Raw genomic sequence first — 20,251 nt, forward strand, 5'->3', positions numbered from 1 at the left:
TCTATTCCCAATCCATTTATTCTATTCTATTCTATTCTATTCTATTCTATTCTATTCTATTCTATTCTATTCTATTCTATTCTATTCTATTCTATTCTATTCTATTCTAAATTCTATTCTCATTCCATTAATTCAATTCAATTCAATTCTATTCTATTCTAATTCTATTCCCATTCCATTTATTCTATTCTATTCTATTCTATTCTATTCTATTCTATTCTATTCTATTCTATTCTATTCTATTCTATTCTATTCTATTCTATTCTATTCTATTCTTCCATTCCATTATTCTAATTCTATTCCCATTCCATTTATTCTATTCTATTCTATTCTATTCTATTCTATTCTATTCTATTCTATTCTATTCTATTCTATTCTTCCATTCCATTCCATTCCATTATTCTAATTCTATTCCCATTCCATTTATTCTATTCTATTCTATTCTATTCTATTCTATTCTATTCTATTCTATTCTATATTCTATTCTTCCATTCCATTCCATTATTCTAATTCTATTCCCATTCCATCTATTCTATTCTATTCTATTCTATTCTATTCTATTCTATTCTATTCTATTCTATTCTATTCTATTCTATTCTATTCTATTCTATTCTATTCTATTCTATTCTTCCATTCCATTCCATTATTCTAATTCTATTCCCATTCCATCTATTCTATTCTATTCTATTCTATTCTATTCTATTCTATTCTATTCTATTCTATTCTATTCTATTCTATTCTATTCTATTCTATTCTATTCTATTCTATTCTATTCTATTCCATTCCATTCCATTCCATTCCATTCCATTCCATTCCATTCCATCCCATCCCATCCCACCCCACTCTATCCTACCCTATTTTATCTCAGTAACTCCAATCTCTCATAAGATGCTGAATAGGCAAACTGCAGACCTGAGAACAATTCATCAGTGGAACCACCTGCCTCCAGAGGTTGTGGGTGCTCCATCACTGGAGGTTTTCAAGATATTGTACAGCCATTTGTCTGGAATGATATAGGGTTTCCTGCTTGAGCAGGGGGCTGGATTAGAAGATCTCCAAGGTCCCTTCTGTTAGGCATATGGTGTTAGCCTACAATGTTGGGTTGAAAATATATTAACCATAATGCTATGTCTTTAAGTTGTTAATTGGCCAATGGGTGTGTAAGTGTTCTCATGGCCATAAGAGGGAGCTAGTAATGTAGCTTCTCTCTCTCTCTCTGAATTCACTGCTCTCTACTATTACTGTGTTTGCTCTGCTGTTGGTTTACTACTGTTGTAAACCTGAACTGTGTATTGACCTCTGGACCGGTAAGAAGACTTTGTATTTTGGATTACTTCTTGGACCGTTGCTATTGTGTATGACCTGGACTGTTTATTTTTGACTGTGCATATTTTTATTCTTACACCACCTCAAAAGTAAACTACTTTTTGTTTTTACAACTCAGTGTACGCTTGTGTTTACTGTGTGACTCTTACTGCTCTCAGTACCCTTCCTTGTCTGTGCAACTCTTTGGTAGCACAAGGAGACCTCTGCACAACAAATTCCTTAACACCTTCCAACTTCGTTATTCTGTTAATACCTCGTGCCTGGTTTTTTAAAAAAATCTCATCCCTTCTGTGTTTTCCATACCACTAACTAGAGTCCTACGGAGAACTTAAATATCTGCTCCAACTTTATGATTTTTTTGGCTGGTTTTGATGGGGGGGGTGCTCTTACGTTGACCCTTTGGGATTAATTCCACTTTGAAAAAAAGAAACCACTTACACGGTGGCTAGAAGAGATGCTTTAGTTCCACTTATTTATTTTTCATCTTCCCATGCCTACCTTAAAAGGAATTATTCTCTCCCTGCTCTTTCTCTTGATATCCTCTGGTTTTTCTCTACACTTTTTAATCCAAACTGTTCTTGGCTTGTACTGTCCTGAAAATCACTCCATCTATATATTTGGATTGTATTTTTCCAGTACATCTGACATGTTTTTTTTCCTATTCCCCCCCCACCAAAAAAATCTGCTTTCTAATAAAATATGTGTTATAAAGACTTATGCTTCAGAAGAATTCTCTGGTGTGGAGGCTCAACTGTGCAAGCATAACAGACCTTGAATAGCTCCATTAGGAATGTACAAATCTACAGAAGCCTGCTTTTGTGCAACCAAGAAAAAATGGAGGGGAAAGTCAAAGCAACTGACAGCAACAAACAGTGAAAAATGAATATATTCAGAACAGAAGGACAGAAAAATGACCTTACAAAGTCTCACTTAGCTTCATTCAGAGTCAGTGAAGTACAAAGAAAGAGTGACATGTTAACCCCAAGAGTTAACCCCACCAGTTCAAACCTTTCCCAGCTGAGGCATTTCGTCTCCGCTCGGTCTAATAATTGGAGATTGCAGGTAGTCCTCAACTGACGCCCACAATGGAGCTTGATGTTTTACTGTTGCTAAGCGAAACACTTGGGAAGTGAATTTTGCCCCATTTTATGACCTTTCTTGCCCCGGCTGGTAACAGTCAATCACTGCAGTTGTTAAGTTAGTAACACGGTTGTTAAGTGAATGTGGCTTCCCACATTGACTTTGCTTGTCAGAAGGTCGCAGAAGGGGATTACGTGATCCCAGGACACTGCAACCATCATAAATTAGCAGTGGGCTAATGCCTCCTTAAGTAACACCAGCTGCCTGCCATTAGTGCAGGTTCGAGTCCCACCAGGCTCAAGGTTGACTCAGCCTTCCATCCTTCCGAGGTAGGTAAAATGAGGACCCAGATTGTTGGGGGCAATAAGCTGACTTTGTAATAATGCCGCTTGGGGTGTGTGTGAAAGCCCTAATAAGCAGGCATATACATAGAATGAAGGCTACTGCTAAGCTTGTAAGCCGCCCTGAGTCTTCGGAGAAGGGCGGGATATAAATGGAATTAAAATAAAAAAATAAATAAATAAATACGAGTCGGTTGCCAAGCGGCTGAATTTTGACAACGGGGGTAACTGCAATGGTTGTGAGTGTGAAAAATGGGTCTAAAGTCACTGTTATCAGTGCTCTTGTAACTTTGAGCATTCAATACGTGATCTGCTGTTAACTACCTATATTCAGTTTGCAAATTGTAAATATCGTAAATATTTACCCGTGTAGTAGGGCTGTATTACGGTACTGTTTTCCTTCTCATCTTTCCTATTACCTTCTGTTATTGGTATCTTATGACAGGGCTTTTAAACCTTTTCACCCACTGTACCACTTTTAGGATATGGCAACATCCGAGTACCACCAGTCGCCTAGCAAGGTGTCAAAAACTTGATGACCCCCCAAAAAAAGGAAAAAAAGTGATGAAGTACAGGTAGTCCTTGACTTACAACAGTTCGTTTAGTGACTGTTTGAAGTTACAATGGCACTGAAAAAAGTGCCCCCAAGCCACAGCCGAGCAAGACGCCTACCTGCCCGCCCGGCGGTGCTCTTCCTCCTGTCCGAGGTTTCCATTGTTGTGAGCATTTCTGTTGAGGATTGGCAGCGGGGGTGGGGTGGGGTGGTGTTTGGTTTTTATCCCCCCCCCTCTGCTGGGTGGTTGCAGCAGGTTTTGGTCACTTCACATGACCCTGGGATACTGTGACCGTCATAAATATGAATCAGTTGCCAAGCATCTGAATGTAAATCGCAAGACCCTGGAGATGCTGAAACATTCCAGCTGATCGGCGCTTCTTCTGGGCTCAGCAGAAGCACCAGGATCAGCACCAAGCTCCAGCTGGAGCCTGGCACTGATCCTGTTGCTTCCGCTGAGCCCTGACCGCCCTGAAGAAGCGCTGATCCTGGCGCTTTTGCTGAGCCCTGACAGCCCTGCAGCTCCAGCCGTCTCTCGCTCAGGCTTGTGCGGTGCTGCCACCGGTTCAGCTCATTCCCCTCCCCCGCTACCACTTTTCTAGGATGGTTGCATACCACCTGCCAGGTGCCAATGTACCACAGGTGGTACCCGTACCACTGGTTGAAATGCCCTGTTTTATGATATCGCTTTGTTGTTTGTTGTCTGTATGTACAGTGAGAGCCTTATGCACTGGGGACAAATTCCTCTTGTGTGTCCAATCATACTTGGCCAATAAAGAATATTGTATTGTATTGTATTGTAAAGCAAGATTCTCATTAGATGCTGGTTTTGTAAGGCATCTGAAAGAGGAAGAAAGAAAGAAAGAAAGAAAGAAAGAAAGAAAGAAAGAGAGAGAGAGAGAGAGAGAGAGAGAGAGAGAGAGAGAGAGAGAGAGAGAGAGAGAGAGAGAAAGAAAGAAAGAAAGAAAGAAAGAAAGAAAGAAAGAAAGAAAGAAAGAAAGAAAGAAAGAAAGAAAGAACCATGAGTGTTCCAAGGTCACCCACAAGAATTTAAGTCTAAATTTCCATGTTTGTCGCTCAACATTGTAGCCCCATTACCACCTGGGTTCTTTATTTCAACATCAAAGGAACAGCAATTACCAAACAGATAAACGTGTAAATTGCAGATCCAGTAAAGTTCTCATCTAGAATCAAGTCAATTTCCCTGCGATATTCAGCACCACTGTGGTTAGATGAGGTCCATGTAAAATCCATGTTGCCTCAATGGTCGTCTCCACACAGCATTTGCAATACAGGTAGTCTTTGACTTACAACAGTTCATTTAGTAGCCATTCAAAGTTACAACGCCACTGAAAAAAGTGACTTGTGACCATTTTTCACACTTAGAACCACTGCAGCATTCCCCAAGATCACGTGACCAAAGTTCAGACACCGGGCAACTGACCCATAGTTATGACAGTTGTAGTGTCCCTTTTTATGACCTTCTGACAAGCAAAGTCAATGGGGAAGCCAGATTCCCTTAACAACCGTGTAACTAACTTAAGAGCTGCAGCGCTTCATTGAACCACTGTGGCGAGAAAAGTCGTAAACTGGGGGCAAAACTCACTGAACAATTGTCTCCTTTAGCAAGGTAAGTTTGGGGCTCAATTGCAGTCGTAAGTCGAGGACTACCTCCGTGAGCAAATACTTTTTCCTTCTGCTTTCAGTGTCCAGAAACCTTAGCATTAGAAAAAATAAATAAATAGATTAACTGCTCCACCTGTGGCAATGCTGTTGCTATTCACAAAGTCAATCAGGGTAGGTGTCTGAACTCAATACTATTTATTTTATTTTATTTTTTTGGATTTATATACCGCCCTTTCCCGAAGGACTCAGGGCGGTTTACAGGGTACTTAAAACATTGATACAAAAATTAAAAAGAATTAAAAAGAATTAAATTTAATCCCTGAAAAAATATAAAACCCCAATTAAAAACTCTCAGCCTGGGCCAAAGAGCTCAAAGAGCCAGGTCTTCAGGTCCCAGCGAAATGAACGAAGGTCGGGGGCAGTCCTAAGCTCCACGGGCAGCTGGTTCCACAGGGCAGGCGCACCCACTGAGAAGGCCCTACCCCTGGGTGTCATCCGCCGGCAGTCTTTAACTATGGTATCGCACAATGCTAGTCCAGGCTTTTAAGCCCCAAAACTAGACACTGGAAATTGTTAGATGAAAGAAAAACTATTATGTGGTGCACAGAGAACTAATCTTCCCGCACACATTTTTCCATTTACAATTTAGGGGATCTGGCTCAGAAGCCATGTTCTCTCCTGAAAAAGAGCTATTCAAAAGTTTATTTTCCCTCTTCACCTAGACTATGTTTACGCCTCTCTTGTCACATGGAGGAAAGAGGAAGACAAGAGGAAAAAAAAAATGAGGAAAAAAACACGACGTGGGAAGCGGTACCGAATACATTCACACAATAGACAGAGGTTACCACAGAATTTGTTTTTAATATTATTAACTTCCTGATCACCTGATTAAAAAGAGCAAGTGCTGGGGGGGGGGGAAACACCTTACGTGGCCTTTACTGAAACTCTGAAAGAAACTTCAAGGTCAGTCTTGAAAATAGCAAAATTTTAAAAATTAAAAATGTAAAAAAAAAAACACACACACAACAACCCCAGGGGGCATTTTGCCAGAAAGATTCCCCCCAAGTCTGCATGTTTTAGCACACACACACAAAGTCCTCAAGGATCACAACAGCAAGCAAGAGAATGAATGAATGAGCCTTTATTGTCAAAGTACAACCATGCATACATTGAGATTGGCCTTCGTGCCCTCACCCCCAACTCACAGTGACACAAACCCTCCATCTTATTACACCACGTGAGCTAATTGCACAACGCACCGGCCTCGCAAGTCAAATCGTGCATAAAGTTTATAAAATTATAGCCCGTTCAAAAGCCTAACAGCCCATGGATAAAAAGGCACATACACACACTCACACAAATATTTTCCAAGGCATAGCAACTCAGAAGAAAAAGGAACTGGCTTTTTTTTTTCCCCCAACAGGCAGCATACAGACTAAGAAAGGCACATGGCTATAAAAAGCCAGAATTAATCATAAGTTCCAATATTCTTGGTGCACAACGTGGTAGTTTTCAACACCCTACCTTGCCCCTCCCTGCCTTTCTTTTGGTTAAAACATCGTTAGTTCCTCTCAACATAATTCTCAGCCCAGGAAAAGGTTACAGGAAGACTGTCGTCCCTCTTAACCCCTTCCAGATGAAGGCAAATTTTAATTGCTGCTAAGAAAACTGAGGGGGCATGTATTTTATAGCCAGCTGTTCCCACTAGTAAGCTTCATGGCAGAGCAGGGGTCTTCAAACTTGGCCCTTTTATGATTTATGGACTTCAACTCCCAGAATTCCTCAGCCAGTGTGTATGACTGATGAATTCTGGGAGTTGAAGTCCACAAGTCATAAAAGGGCCAAGTTTGAAAACCCCTGTGGCAGAGGAACAGAATCAGGAAACTGAGAGGAAATAGGTTTTGTGGACTACAGTATTCTTGTATTAGGATCTTCATGAATTTGGCTTGATGGCTATAGGGCAGGAGGGGTCTTCAAACTTGGCCCTTTTATGACTTGTGGACTTCAACTCCCAGAATCCCTCAGCCAGGCAGGCTGCTATAGGGGCTGTGAAATCAGTCCCTCTAGATCAGGGACATCCAAGCTTGGCGTCTTTCAGACTTTTGGACTTCAGCTCCCAGAATTCCCATGCTGGCTGGGGAATTCTGAGAGTCCAAGTCCACAGGTCTGAAAGACGCCAAGGTTGGGACACCCCTGCTCTAAATTAAGAGGCTAGCCAGGGAATTCTGGGAGTCGAAGTCCACAGGTCTGAAAAACGCCAAGGTTGGGACACCCCTGCTCTAAATTAAGAGGCTAGCTAGGGAATTCTGGGAGTTGAAGTCCACAGGTCTGAAAGACGCCAAGGTTGGACAGTCCTGCTCTAAATTAAGAGGCTAGCTAGGGAATTCTGGGAGTCGAAGTCCACAGGTCTGAAAGTGTCCAAGGTTGGGACACCCCTGCTCTAAATTAAGAGACTAGCCAGGGAATTCTGGGAGTCGAAGTCCACAGGTCTGAAAGACGCCAAGGTTGGGACACCCCTGCTCTAAATTAAGAGGCTAGCCAGGGAATTCTGGGAGTCGAAGTCCACAGGTCTGAAAGACGCCAAGCTTGGACAGTCCTGCTCTAGATATTAAGAGTTACTAGGCACCTTCTGTGTCACCCCAGTGGGTAAATCTGGACCCCGAAAATGTATTCTCCAGCTAAGAGATAAAAGTTTAGGGCAAATAATTTAGAAAATGGGAACTCAAGATACACTGAAGGTGAGAAACAGTGTCCTGCTGATTCTGCAAGGGCAAAAGGCCACCAATAAGAAGATTTGCAGAGACCAATGTTGATAAACTTTCTTGAAGGAGGACTTTAACTAAGCTCAGATTTTAGCCTCTTATTGTGTTAATGCCGAAGAGCAGAAACACACTTTCAAGCAGCATGAAATAGGTCTGTATCTATTGAATCAGCCGAGCTGAAGATAACACTTTAATAGTCATTCATTTTTTCCCCCTCTGTCTCAATATTTAACCTTAGATTATGGATACGGGGGGGGGCTTGGGCTGAAAACAAAGAGGTGTGATTTGGCCAATTAATTTATATGAATTATGCACAGAAATTATTCCGACAGGTACGGCTCTGCTTAAACCTGATGCAACCTTTTCTAGGCAGGTTTTCCATCAAACCAATGAATTTAATTAAACTGCTTCAATTAGTAAAAGCAGCACAAAGAGATCGATAGCAAGCTTGCTTTATGGCTTACTGGCGAAGACAACAAAGGGAAGATCTTCTCCTGCCGAAAAGAGTAGGTACACGTTACCCATTCGTGGTTTGTTTAGAGTTGGAACGTAACATTGTGATTTTTCTGCTTGGAATAAATCCAGAGAAGAGGTTAAACTAGCCGTGACTTCCTAGGGTGACCTCAGAACTACCCATCCATAGCTTGACTGACATTGGTGCCTCTTGGGAGAAGTAACTCCTGCGTTTGGTGACAGCTAAGCCATGGGCGAGGTTTATCTTGCCGTCTGAATAAGCTTTATAACATTGAGTCGTGGTCGAAAGACACAGTCTGAAAGCAAAGACAAGCAGCATTTACACCAGTCTGTCCCAAAGGCGTTTTTTTCAAGAGGCAACCGGACTTTCTGTTTGTTTGTTTTTTCTTTGAAGCTGAAGAAGCTTCATGGATGAGAAGCGAAACGTCTTCGAAGAAAAACCAGAAAGTCCAGTTGCTTCTTGAAAAAGCACTTTGGGGACAACCAGGACCTGGATGATGGAGAATCTTCATAGATATTTATACCAAGCTGGTATGACCCAAAGTTTGCTGGTCATTGGGGCATTGGTGACTTGGGAGACTATTTCTTGACCTGGATAGGAGCCCTAAGATCTGAAATAGGTAAAGGTTCCCCCGCACATGCGTGCTAGTCGTTTCCAACTCTAGGGGCCGGTGCTCATCTCCATTTCAAAGCCGAAGAGCCAGCGCTTGTCCGAGGACATCTCCATGGTCATGTGGCCGGCATGACTAGACGCCAAAGGCGCACGGAACGCTGTTACCTTCCCACCGTAGTGGTCCCTATTTTCCTACTTGCATTTTTTACGTGCTTTCGAACTGCTAGGTTGGCAGAAGCTGGGACGAGTAACAGGCGCTCACTCTGTTACGCGGCACTCGGGATTTGACCCGCCAAACTGCCGACCTTCTGATCGACAAGCTCAGTGCCCTAACCCACTGAACCACCACGTCCCTACAAGATCTGAAATACATGACCCCAAAGCCGCTTTTACAGAAAATAGTTTTACTGTCCTAAATAGGAAGCCGCTGTAACAAAGAAGCAGAGGGAGACATGTTCAGGAACTGAATTCGCACGTTTGCAACCCTAGAATATGCCTCGGAGTCCATCCAGAAGAAGCACCCGAAAAGGGGATACAGGTGGTCCTCAACTTACGACCACAATTGGGAACAGAATTTCCACTGCTAAGCGAGGTGGTTATGAAACGGGTCTTGTCCACTTTTGCGACCATTTGGCCATGGAGGTTAAGTTGAACCAAGTCACTTTTTCAACCCCACTGTAACTTTGAACGGTACAGGTGGTCCTCAACTTATGACAATTTTTGCCCAAAATTGATGTTTTGCTAAGTGAGGCGTTAAGTCAGCTCTGCCCCATTTTACGACCTTTCTTGCCACAGCTGTTCAGTGAATAACTGCGGTTATTAAGTTAGAAACACAGTTGTTAAGCGAAGAATCCGGCATCCACCATTGACTTTGCTTGTCAGAAGGTCCCAAAAGGGGACCGCGAGGCCCCTGGGACTCTGCAAACGTCGTAAAGATGAACCAGCTGCCCAGCATCCGAATTTCGATCGCGGGACGGTGGGGAATGCTGCAACAGCCGTAAGTGGGAAAAACGGTCCTAAGTGACATTTTTGCAGCGCCGTCGCAACTTTGGTCACTAAATGAACTGTTGTAAGTCAAGGACTTCCTGTAGCTACACGAATGACTGTACGTTAAGGACCACCTGTGCTGACGTCTGCAAAACCGGCACCTTGATCAACGGCACCCCAACCCAACGTCTCATGCCATAAGCAGCCAGCGTTAACTATCATGCACACAAACACAGAACCCGTTGCAAGATGCACCCAGCTGGGTTGTTTAGCTGGGCTGGCAGTTTTCCCATGGCCTCTGACGGGACTGCAGTTGGAATTCCACACACACACACACACCACAACCCCACAATCCCAGGACTTTCAACCGAGCTGAGACAAGACCAATCTGCTTCCCCAGCTTTCTTACCTTCGTGCCCGGAGATTTACGTGCGGATGTTGCCGTGTTATAAGGGCGCTGTCCCAAATGGGGCCAGCATGGTTACTCCTATACCAGCTTGCTGCCAGGTGCCCAGGATAGGTTTGGCCAGCAAAGCCGTGGTCGGACTCCGTCTCGGCGGCCAGTGAAGAGGCTGAGCTGCCCATGGCTCCCCCCAACCCTGGCTGGGCCAAGATTTACTCTAGGTTAGGTCCCAGGGAGTAGCATGAGCTGTCGGGCTGAAAGGATGAAGACTCTGTAGCGTGGAGTGGAGAAAAGGAAGCTGGTGCTGATTGAAAAACAGAAAAGACACACATAGGGAGGAAACAAAGAGGAGAGGAGAGGGAGAGAAGAGAAAGAGAGAAAGAGAAAGAAAGAGAGGTATGATTTTCTTTCCAACCCATGAAGTGACATTTTCTAAGAGTCTGTCAAAATAAAAACAAAAAAACCAGAGATGGCCTCCATGATCATCAAAACCGGGGAGGGGGAGGGGGTTTGTCTTCAAACTCGGCCCGTTTACGACTCGTGGACTTCAACTCCCAGAACTCCTCAGCCAGGCACACTGGCTGAAGAATTCTGGGAGTTGAAGTCCACGAGTCCTCAAAGGGCCGAGCTTGAAGACCCCTGGTCAAAACCAATGTTGGCTTCGTGCAAAGCAATTCAGACTCAAATGTGAGAACTGGGAGGGAGGGAGGGAAGGAGGGGGATGGAAACCCACCTCGTCATGAACGTCAACATGTGAGAAGGGGTGTGTGTGGGGGTCATGGGGTTTTCAATTAAGCTTTAGGGAGCTGTGTCGTTTCTTGGGAAAGGGAGGAGCTGAATCAGAAGATGGTTAATGGCAGAGAGTCAGGGATGGCTCCCTTAAAATTCATACTGTTGGGAAGAACGGGTTAAGCAGAACACATTGGACTGGGAAAATCTTGCTGGAACCCCTTTCAGAATCCTTTGGGAATCTCTACAGGTAGTCCTCGACTTACAACAGTTCATTCAGTTGACCATCTGAAGTCACAACGGTACTGAAGAGAGTGGCTTATGGCTATTTTTCACACTTATGACCGTTGCAGCATCCCTGTGGTCATGTGACTTACATTCAGACGGTTCATATTTATGACGCTTGCAGAGTCCCGGCGTCACGTGATTCCCCGGCGTCACGTGATCCCCTTCTGACAAGCCAAGTCAACAGGGGAAGCCAGATTCACTTAACCACCGTGTGGCTAACTTAACAACCGCAGCGATTCACTTCACAAATGTGGCGAGACAAGTCGTAAAATGGGGCATAACTCACTTAACAGATTTCTCACTGAACAACATAAATTTTGGGCTCAGTTGTGGTCATACGTTGAGGACTACCTGCATTTTCGTAAAACTTAAGTCCCTATCAAATCCTTCGATCAAAGAAATCAAGCAGGTTACTGGCCTGGCCTGTTTCGCTCAACACACTACTACTGTACGGCCACTTTCGGAGTTTCCAACTCTAAAACACAAGTTGTCCAATTCTCATTTTTAGCCCCAAGTAGCATGCCGAAGCAAATCCCACAAAATTAGCAAATACTCCCAGCCTTGGGCTACGACGGTTCACACCAAGGCACTGATGCGCACCCAAGGCACGAAACTTGGAGAAAAAAAGGAAAAAAACCACAGATTTAATGATGGCACGGATGACGTTATTAAAAAAAAAACAACTCAAAAAAACCCAGTGTCTTAAATCAAAACTCCAAAAATATTTTTGAACTTTCACCTCAGCCAGGCTGCCTCGCCTCTCCCTGTCGTGCAAATTTGGTCTGAAGGAGAAAGGCTGAAGAGGCATTAATTTAACGTTTTGCCAGCCCAGTTTTTCTTTCCCCCCCCCCCCCGCTACTTGATATGGAAGGCAAAACTCAGCCTCTCCTCCGAGGACCTGCTTTGCCGGAAGTTTTGCTACTCTGCATCCCAACTACTCCACTCTTGCCCACAGGCGGCTTCATTTGACAAAACACGGACCTAGTCAGCCGCTGGATTCGACTTTAGGACAAGGAAGACAAAAACGAACGCCGCAAATCTTCCTCGTGGGCGACAGAATCAGGGACCAAGTTATCTGAGGGGCTGTCTCTTGCCGTTCACATCCACCCCACCCACTAGAGCGAGGAGACAAAGAATGTTGTGTGGTCCCCATCCTCTAAGGAGGTCCACCTGGCAGGACCCAGAAGAAGGGCTTTCTCCGTGGTGGCTCCCTCCCTTTGGAACATCATCCTTGCAGAAATTAGACAGTCCTCCACGTTGACAGTCTTCCGTCAGGCCCTGAAGGCCTGGTTTTGCTAGCGGGACTTAAATGGCTTCTTTAATCGCGTGCTGTGGCCGGGAGAGGGGGTATTGTGGTTTATTTTTATTTTTCCCCGTTTTGTGTTTTAACTGCTTGTAAGCTGCCTGGAGTCGCTGTGAGGGAGTAGGCGGCTATATAAATTATCTAAATAATAAATAAAACACCTCCTGATAAAACTCCCTGGGCATTGCGGTGCGTTGCCCTACAAACACCGCTGAGAAACTTTTTCCGTTCCTTTGGCAAAGCCAGCCAGCCAGCCAGCCTGTCTGACGAAAGGAAAAGTCAGTCGAGAAACAAACAAACTGGCTATCCTGTAGTGTGGCTCAATTCTGTCCAACCCGTTGCCAGAAGCACCGCAGAGATACGGCTCCTCCCGCCAAGAGGAAATCGGGATCCAGATTGGAGCTTGCAAAGGATGTGAAGGAGAGAAAATGGGGTGGGGGTGGGGAAGAAACAACTTTAATGCTGTTTGGAAAAGCTCGGCGCAGCGCAGGACACCAGAGGAGAGGGTCTATAAATAGACCCAGGATAACCTCAGCTAAGCTGGAAGCCGCAAATACTGCTCACCAAGGCGGCTTTCCAAGCCCGAAATCTGCTGCTCCAGATTAAACAGAGGATGCTGAGAATTTTCGGGGTAGGAAACGACGCTGAATCCCTCGTCTTTAAGATGAGAATCAAGCTTAACTCAGCTGGTACGGAACTTAAGCTAACTACGAGCCATAATTACATGCCGTACTCTTTACAAAACAGGAACGGAGGTAGTCCTCGGCTCACGACCACAACTGAGCCCCAAATTTCTGTTGCTAAGCGAGGGCGGGTGTCAAGTCAGCTTTGCCCCATTTTGCGACAGCTGTTTTGGCACAGCTGTTAAGCGAATTACTGCAGTTGGAACGACTTGCCTTCAGAAGTTGTGGGTGCCCCATCACTGGACATTTTTGGGAAGAGAGTGGACAACGGTTTGTCTGAACTGGTGCAGGATTTCCTGCCTGAGCAGGGGGTTGGACTAGAAGACCTCCAAGGTCCTTTCCAACTCTATTATACTGTTGTTCTGCTATTCAGTTGTTCAGTGAATCATGTGGTCATGAAACAAATTGACTTTCCTTGTCGGAAGCCGGCTGGGAAGGTTGAAAGTGACAGCGGCACTCTAAAAAATGACCAGTTTTCACACTGCTGACCATTGTAGCATCCTTGCGGTCACGTGGTCAAAATTTGGCCGCTTCCGGTTGCCAAGTGGCCGAATTTTGACCACGTGACCACAAGGATGCTACAATGGTCAGCAGTGTGAAAACTGGTCATTTTTTAGAGAGCCACTGTCACTTTTGAACAGTCACTAAACGAATGGTTGGAAGTCGAGGAGCATCTGTATGGCAGTGACTTATTGCCAAGCTGGCCTGGCCTGATGGGATGGGGTTGGGTTTTATTAATCTGTTTTAATCTATTTTTAATGTGTCTTAACTTATTCATGGGCATTTGTTTAATCGTTTTTAATTTTTGTATCTTGTTTTTTAATATGTATTGCCCTGTTCACCGCCCCGAGTCCTTCGGGAGAAGGGCGGTATACAAATAAAATTAATAAATAATAAATAAATAAATAAATATTGAGCAAGACGACACCCACAGATAAATAACTGTAATGATTTTTTGATAGCACCGGACGATATTTGCCTATTTCCAATGTTCATCCTTGTGATGTCTTAACTGCAAATCTATCTTGAAATAGCAATCGAATAGAACAGGTAAAACCATACGGGCTCTGCGCAATTATACACCTGTCACACTGCAGTTTGTTTGCTGATTTATCGTTTGGATGGGGCTATGAGTAGGAAAGCACCCCAGGCAGAGCTGAGCATTACTCAAAAGACTTGGGCTCAGCGGTTTGTGAAAGATGTGGGGAACGGAGGGGGCCAAACCGAGATCGGGAATGATCAAAACGGGACTGGCAAAAAATTTAACAGGCAGTAAAGGGAAATGCAGAAAAACTCACTTTTGGAAAACCTGCACTAGGAAGGATGCGCATGGAGGGAAGAATTGGCTTTTCCCGCATATGCATAATGAAATACTGTAAATCACTGTTTGAATTAAACTAGTTTGGGAGGCCCAATGCTGCAGCAATAACAATGGGGTTAAAAAAAAAGACAAATGGGGGATTTAACTAATAGAAACAAATAGCTAAGCACCTATTTTCCTTTCTTTTGTGGTTTTAATGCATAATTACCACATTTCAAATGTTACAGTTAATTACGCCTGCACGAGCATTTTCTAGAGCAAATACGCGGATCTATTATGAATCCATTTCCTCCTTCCTATTCTCTGAATTAGTTCCCTGCCCTCCCCCACAAAAGCACTTACAAAGAGAGGAAACAGAGACATTTTCCAATCCCGTGTTTTAAAAAGGCTCTTCCTGGTTCCCAAAAAGCATCCACAAAGGAAACAGCCGCATTAAATCGCTTCTTTGGATTAAAACAGTGACAGCAGCCACCAGGAGTTTGGGCGGCTGCGATGACTGCTAATACAGGTGGTCCTCAACTTACGACCACAACTGAGCCCAGAATTTGCTGCTAAGTGAGAAATTTGTTAAAGTGAGCTTTTGCCCCATTTTATGATTTTTCTTACCATTTTGTTAACTGAATCTCTGCAGCTGTTAAGTTAGTCACAAAGTTGTTAAGTGAATTTGGTTTCCCCACTGACTTGAACAGAATTTCTATCTATCCTATTCTATTCCATTACATTCTATATTCGATTCTAGCCCTATTTCTCTTCTCTTCTCTTTTATTTCTATTCTATTCTATTCATTCTATTCTATTCCTATTTCTCTTCTCTTCTCTCTTCTATTCCTATTCCTATTCTATTCCTATTCTATTCTATTCCATTCCATTCCATTTTAGTCTACTCTACGCTATGCTACACTACTCCTATTCTATTTCTATTCTATTTCTACTCCATTCCACTCCACTCCATTATTCCATTCTACTCTACTCTATATTTCCTAATTCTATTCTATTCTATTCTATTCTATTCTATTCTATTCTATTCTATTCTATTCTATTCTATTCATTCTATTCTATTCCTATTTCTCTTCTCTTCTCTCTTCTATTCCTATTCCTATTCTATTCCTATTCTATTCTATTCCATTCCATTTTAGTCTACTCTACGCTATGCTACACTACTCCTATTCTATTTCTATTCTATTTCTACTCCATTCCACTCCACTCCATTATTCCATTCTACTCTACTCTATATCCTAATTCTATTCTATTCTATTCTATTCTATTCTATTCTATTCTATTCTATTCTATTCTATTCTATTCTATTCTATTCTATTCTATTCTATTCTATTCTATGCTACACTAGTCCTATTCTATTTCTATTTCTATCCTATTTCTATTCCTACTCCACTCTATTTCTTCTCTTCTGTACTCTACTCTACTCTATTCCGATTTCTATTCCGACTTCTATTCTTTCCACAATGTGTGAAGAGGAAGGGGGACATTTCACAGGTTGGGGGCAGCCCATCAGCCAATCTTAGCCAGTCACTCTAGGACGGGAGGTTAGCCAATGCCCAAAGTTGGAGCTTTTATGCAAAAGTCCCAATTCTCCAACGTCAGGCAGACAGTTCTGAGAAGCCCTTCTAGACAGTCCCATCTAAAGCTGATCTGCAGGATTCCACGATTTGAGCTCCCAAACAAAACGCAGGGAGTCCTTGACTCACAACCACAATTGAGCCCCAAATTGCTGTCGTTAAGCGAGACATTTGTTAAGTGAGTTTTCCCCCCTTTTACGACTTTTCTTGTCACGGTTGCTAAGTGAATCACTGCAGTTGATAAGTTGCTGGCCAGAAGGTCGCAAAAGGAGATCCCGTGACCTTCGGACATGGCAACGGTCATAAATATGAACCAGTTGCCAAGTGGCTGAATTTTGATCACGTGATCATGGGGATGCTACAAAGGTCGTAACTGTGAAAAGCAGCCATAAGTTACATTTTTCAGGGCCGTCGTAACTTTGAACGAGGATGACTTGTAAACAGAACAGCTAGCCTATGACCCCCTTGCAGCATACTCAAGAGCAGCCTACACAGAAGCAGCAACCGGCTGGTAAGCAAGCCAAGGTTAGCCAATAGATTCATTTCTTGGCAAATATTTGCATGCTGCTTTGAAATCCTCTTAAGGTAGCTTACAAACCAGGTTACTCAGTGCAACCCAGTAGCAGCTCCTGAGCTGGAAATAGCACTTACTTACTTACTTACTTACTTACTTACTTATTTATTTTTGGGATTTATATGCCGCCCTATCTCCCGAAGGACTCAGGGCAGCTAACAACAATAAAAATACAGCAATGTAAAAGTTAAAAAGAATTAAACTAACAGCCCCAATAAAACAATTAAAATTAATAAGTTAACATTTAAAAACATTTTAAAAATCCCTATCGTCAGTCCAGGTCAGCCTGATGGAAAAGGAATGTTTTAAGGCCGCGGCGAAAGGACCAGAGATCCGGGGCCGTCCGAAGCTCAAGGGGAAGTTGGTTCCACAGGGCTGGCGCTCCCACAGAGAAGGCTCTCCCCCGGGGGTCGCCAGCCGACATTGTCTAGCCGAGGGCACCCTGAGGAGGCTCTCTCTGTGTGAGCGCACTGGGCGCTGCACATCTGGCACATTACTATTCGGGAGCAGCTTTCCAGTGCCCCCTTTTCCCTGTGACATGCCGAGTAGGTTCCAAGGTTCGATACCTTAAGCCCGCTCGATCTACGATGGAAACAAGCTCTGTTTATTGGAACAGACAAGCAATCGTTCCTAACGGTGTTTTCGCTGAGGCCGGGAGGATGCAGCTGAGTTGATGAGGGAAGCAGTTTTCCCTTCCCATTTGTTATAATCTGGCAAGCAAGAGCTGCTCGGAGACACCAACACTCCGAGTCGAGTTGATGCTTTGTCTTTTCAAGGCCAGGGATGACCTATCACTTATCTCAGCATCGGGGAGGAGCCGAAAAGAAGAAGAGGGCTCACTCGGGATCATGATTTCTTGTTGCAAGCCGTGTCCAGCTGAGCCAAGCCACTCTGTAGCGGCACTGAAAAGAGGGGACTTAGGACCGTTTTTTCCCCACACTAAACCATTGTTACAGCATCCCCCGTGGTCACGTGATCGAAATCCAGCCGTTTGGCAACCGACTTGTGTTTATGACGGTCGCACCGTCCTGGTGTGTGTGTGTGTGTGTGACGCGATCGCCTGATGCGACAATCAAAGTCAACGGGGAAGCCAGTTCACTTCATAACCAACAACTGCGGTGGTTCACTCAACAAGGGTGGCAAAAAAAAAGATCGTAAAATGGAGCGAACCTCACTTAACAACTGCCTGGCTTAGCAACCTCAATCTTGGGCTCAATTGCAGTTCTACGTCGAGGACTGCCTGGAAACCAAGATGAAACGATATTTATAGCTCAAAGTGCTGAATATCCAACTGACTGTTCATGTCAAAGGGCTGGAATAGCCCCCCCCCCAAAAAAAAAACAGTCTAAAACAGGGGGTCTTCAAACTTGGCAACTTTTATGACTTGTGGACTTCAACTCCCAGAATTCCTCAGCCAGGCACGTGTGCCTGGCTGAGGAATTCTGGAAGTTGAAGTCCACAAGTCATAAAAGGGCCACGTTTGAAGACCCCTGGTCTAAAAGGAAGATATTGGAAAGTCCAGCATCCCATACTAATGGAAATATGAGGGGTCCCTAGTGCTCTCTGAGCTTCCTTGTTTTCTTGCAGGCGTTTCATGACCCTAACTAGGTAACATCATCAGTGCTAGTAAGGAGTGTCGGTCGGTTTATATTCTGGGGTCTTGCCTGTCTGGGTGGGTGAAGGTGGTCTTAGGGATTCTTTGCTTGGGCTGTTTACTAATGGCTCTGTGGCAGTTTCTTGATTGGGGTGTTGCTTACTTGATAGTTGGCCTGAAGTTGACCTTGGAGTTAATCTAGGCTGATCTGGGTGCTGATCACTGGTGGAGAAGTGATGGAGTCTTTTTCTCTCTGGGGCTGGTTGATCGTCTCTTTTGCACAGTCTACAGATGTTGTTCATGTCTACGTGTCTATTGATGGTTGATTTGTCAGAGTGGCAGGCTTCTAGAAATTCCCTGGCATTTGTGGATTTGGCCTGGTCTAGGATCGTCCCATTTCCCCAATTGAAACTAGGGTTAAATCCGTCTGTATGTTATGAAATTAAAGAATTTTCATCATGCCCGTTGACTGCCAGTTGGTGTTCATGGATGAACAGTTCTGCCAGTCTTCTGCCAGTTTGTGCTACGGTTTGTCCATTGTCCTGATGGAAATATTTCTCTGAAAGTGAAATGTGGACTATCTAAGGGCAAGACGGACATTTGAATTCGTGGACATTCAGCTTTCAGCTATTGAGCGTTACTGAATAGGCATCCGACAGCTTCTCACTTGATTCGTTTCCCATTTAAGCTGCACTGCTCTTTTTGTAAAGTTTGCTGGCGTGTGCAGCTACAACCGACTGCAGAGGATGGTTTTATTTTTATTTTTTTTAAAAAAATATACAGTTTTAATTATGTCGTGAGCCTAAGGCAGAAGTATTGTGCACGTTTTATCTATGGGCGTTTTTTTTTAATAGCCACAAAAAGCAAGCACAGTTTAAACCCTTCTTGACAGAAAGCCTTTCTAGAATAATCTGGAGTGCTTTAGCATATATATATATATATATATATATATATATATATATTCTGAATTCCCCTGCCAATTGCTAGTAGCATTTAAGGATTCCCTAGGGATCTGAACATTATAATCCCAAACACAGGGAGAGAAGGGGGAGGATCATTAAGATTGCAATAACTGCATTAATACCCAGGCTTTATAATCATTTGGCAGGGTGGAATTCATCTTCAACACCAAAAGGATTGCAGAAAGAAGCATTTAGCATTCAGGAACGGATTGGTAACAGAGTCAGCTGACAGTTAACAGTTTTTGTCTTAAGCCGGCACAGGCAAAGTAAAAGGCTCTTCCTTGGGATTTAAAAGTGAAACTTCTTGCTTAGTACCTCCAATTAATTAAATAATGGCCATGATTTCCAGGGGATTTGTTCACCATGGATCCTTTTTTTTTAACCCAACATTCAGTGAAAAGCTTAACTTACATCATACAGTACAGGCGGTCCTGGGTTTTAGGATCACAGCTGAGCCCAAAATTGATGTTGCAAAGTGAGACACATACATTAAGTGAGTTTTGCCCCGTTTTATGACTTTGCTCGCTACAGCTGTTAAGTGAACCATTGCAGCTGTTAATAACCCGGTGTGCTTAAGTGCATCTGGCTTCCCCATTGAACTTGCTTGGCAGGTGGTGGCAAAAGGGGATCAGATGATCCTGGGGACATAGCAATGGTCATAAATATGAGCCAGTTGCTAAACATCTGGATTTGATCAAGCGACCATGGGGATGCTGCAAACGTCATAACTGAAAAACGGCCTTTAAGTCCAGCTCATAACAAATCCAATCTGCAGAGTAAAACAGGGATCTCCAACTGTGGCAACTTTACAACTTGCAGATTTCAACTTTTGGAATTTCTCAGCCAGCACAGCTGGCTTAGGAATTCTGGGCGTACTAGTCCACCAATGGTAGTTACCAAGGTTTGAACATGGCTGGCTGAGGAATTCTGGGTGTACTAGTCCACAAATGGCAAATTTGCCAAGGTTGGAGACTGCTGAACTAAAAGACTGGTGCACACACGATACAATTACCCCACAGCCTGCTCCGTTATGAAACTAAGTAAGGGCTCTCACAAAGC

The 20,251-nt window shown here is 43.7% G+C and overlaps 1 protein-coding gene across 7 annotated transcripts in view; it reads right to left on the minus strand.

Moving 5' to 3' along the window:
* The window catches only part of CAPN15 (calpain 15), a 109,671-nt gene that overhangs the window by 62,082 nt on the left and 27,338 nt on the right, over window positions 1-20,251 (minus strand). For 3 of the 7 annotated variants that reach the window (XM_081338366.1, XM_081338367.1, XM_081338368.1), the window contains one exon: window positions 10,172-10,469. The exons of 3 other annotated variants lie outside the window; for them this stretch is intronic. In XM_081338366.1, the coding sequence (XP_081194492.1) occupies window positions 10,172-10,347 (176 nt within the window). In that variant the 5' untranslated portion in view covers window positions 10,348-10,469. Of the gene's footprint in view, window positions 1-10,171; window positions 10,470-20,251 lie in introns of those variants that run through there. One more of the 7 variants, XM_081338372.1, reaches the window with a different exon arrangement.

The sequence above is a fragment of the Vipera berus genome (assembly GCF_964194415.1).
Source record: "Vipera berus genome assembly, chromosome: 13".
In the NCBI taxonomy this organism is placed as follows: Eukaryota; Metazoa; Chordata; class Lepidosauria; order Squamata; family Viperidae; genus Vipera; species Vipera berus.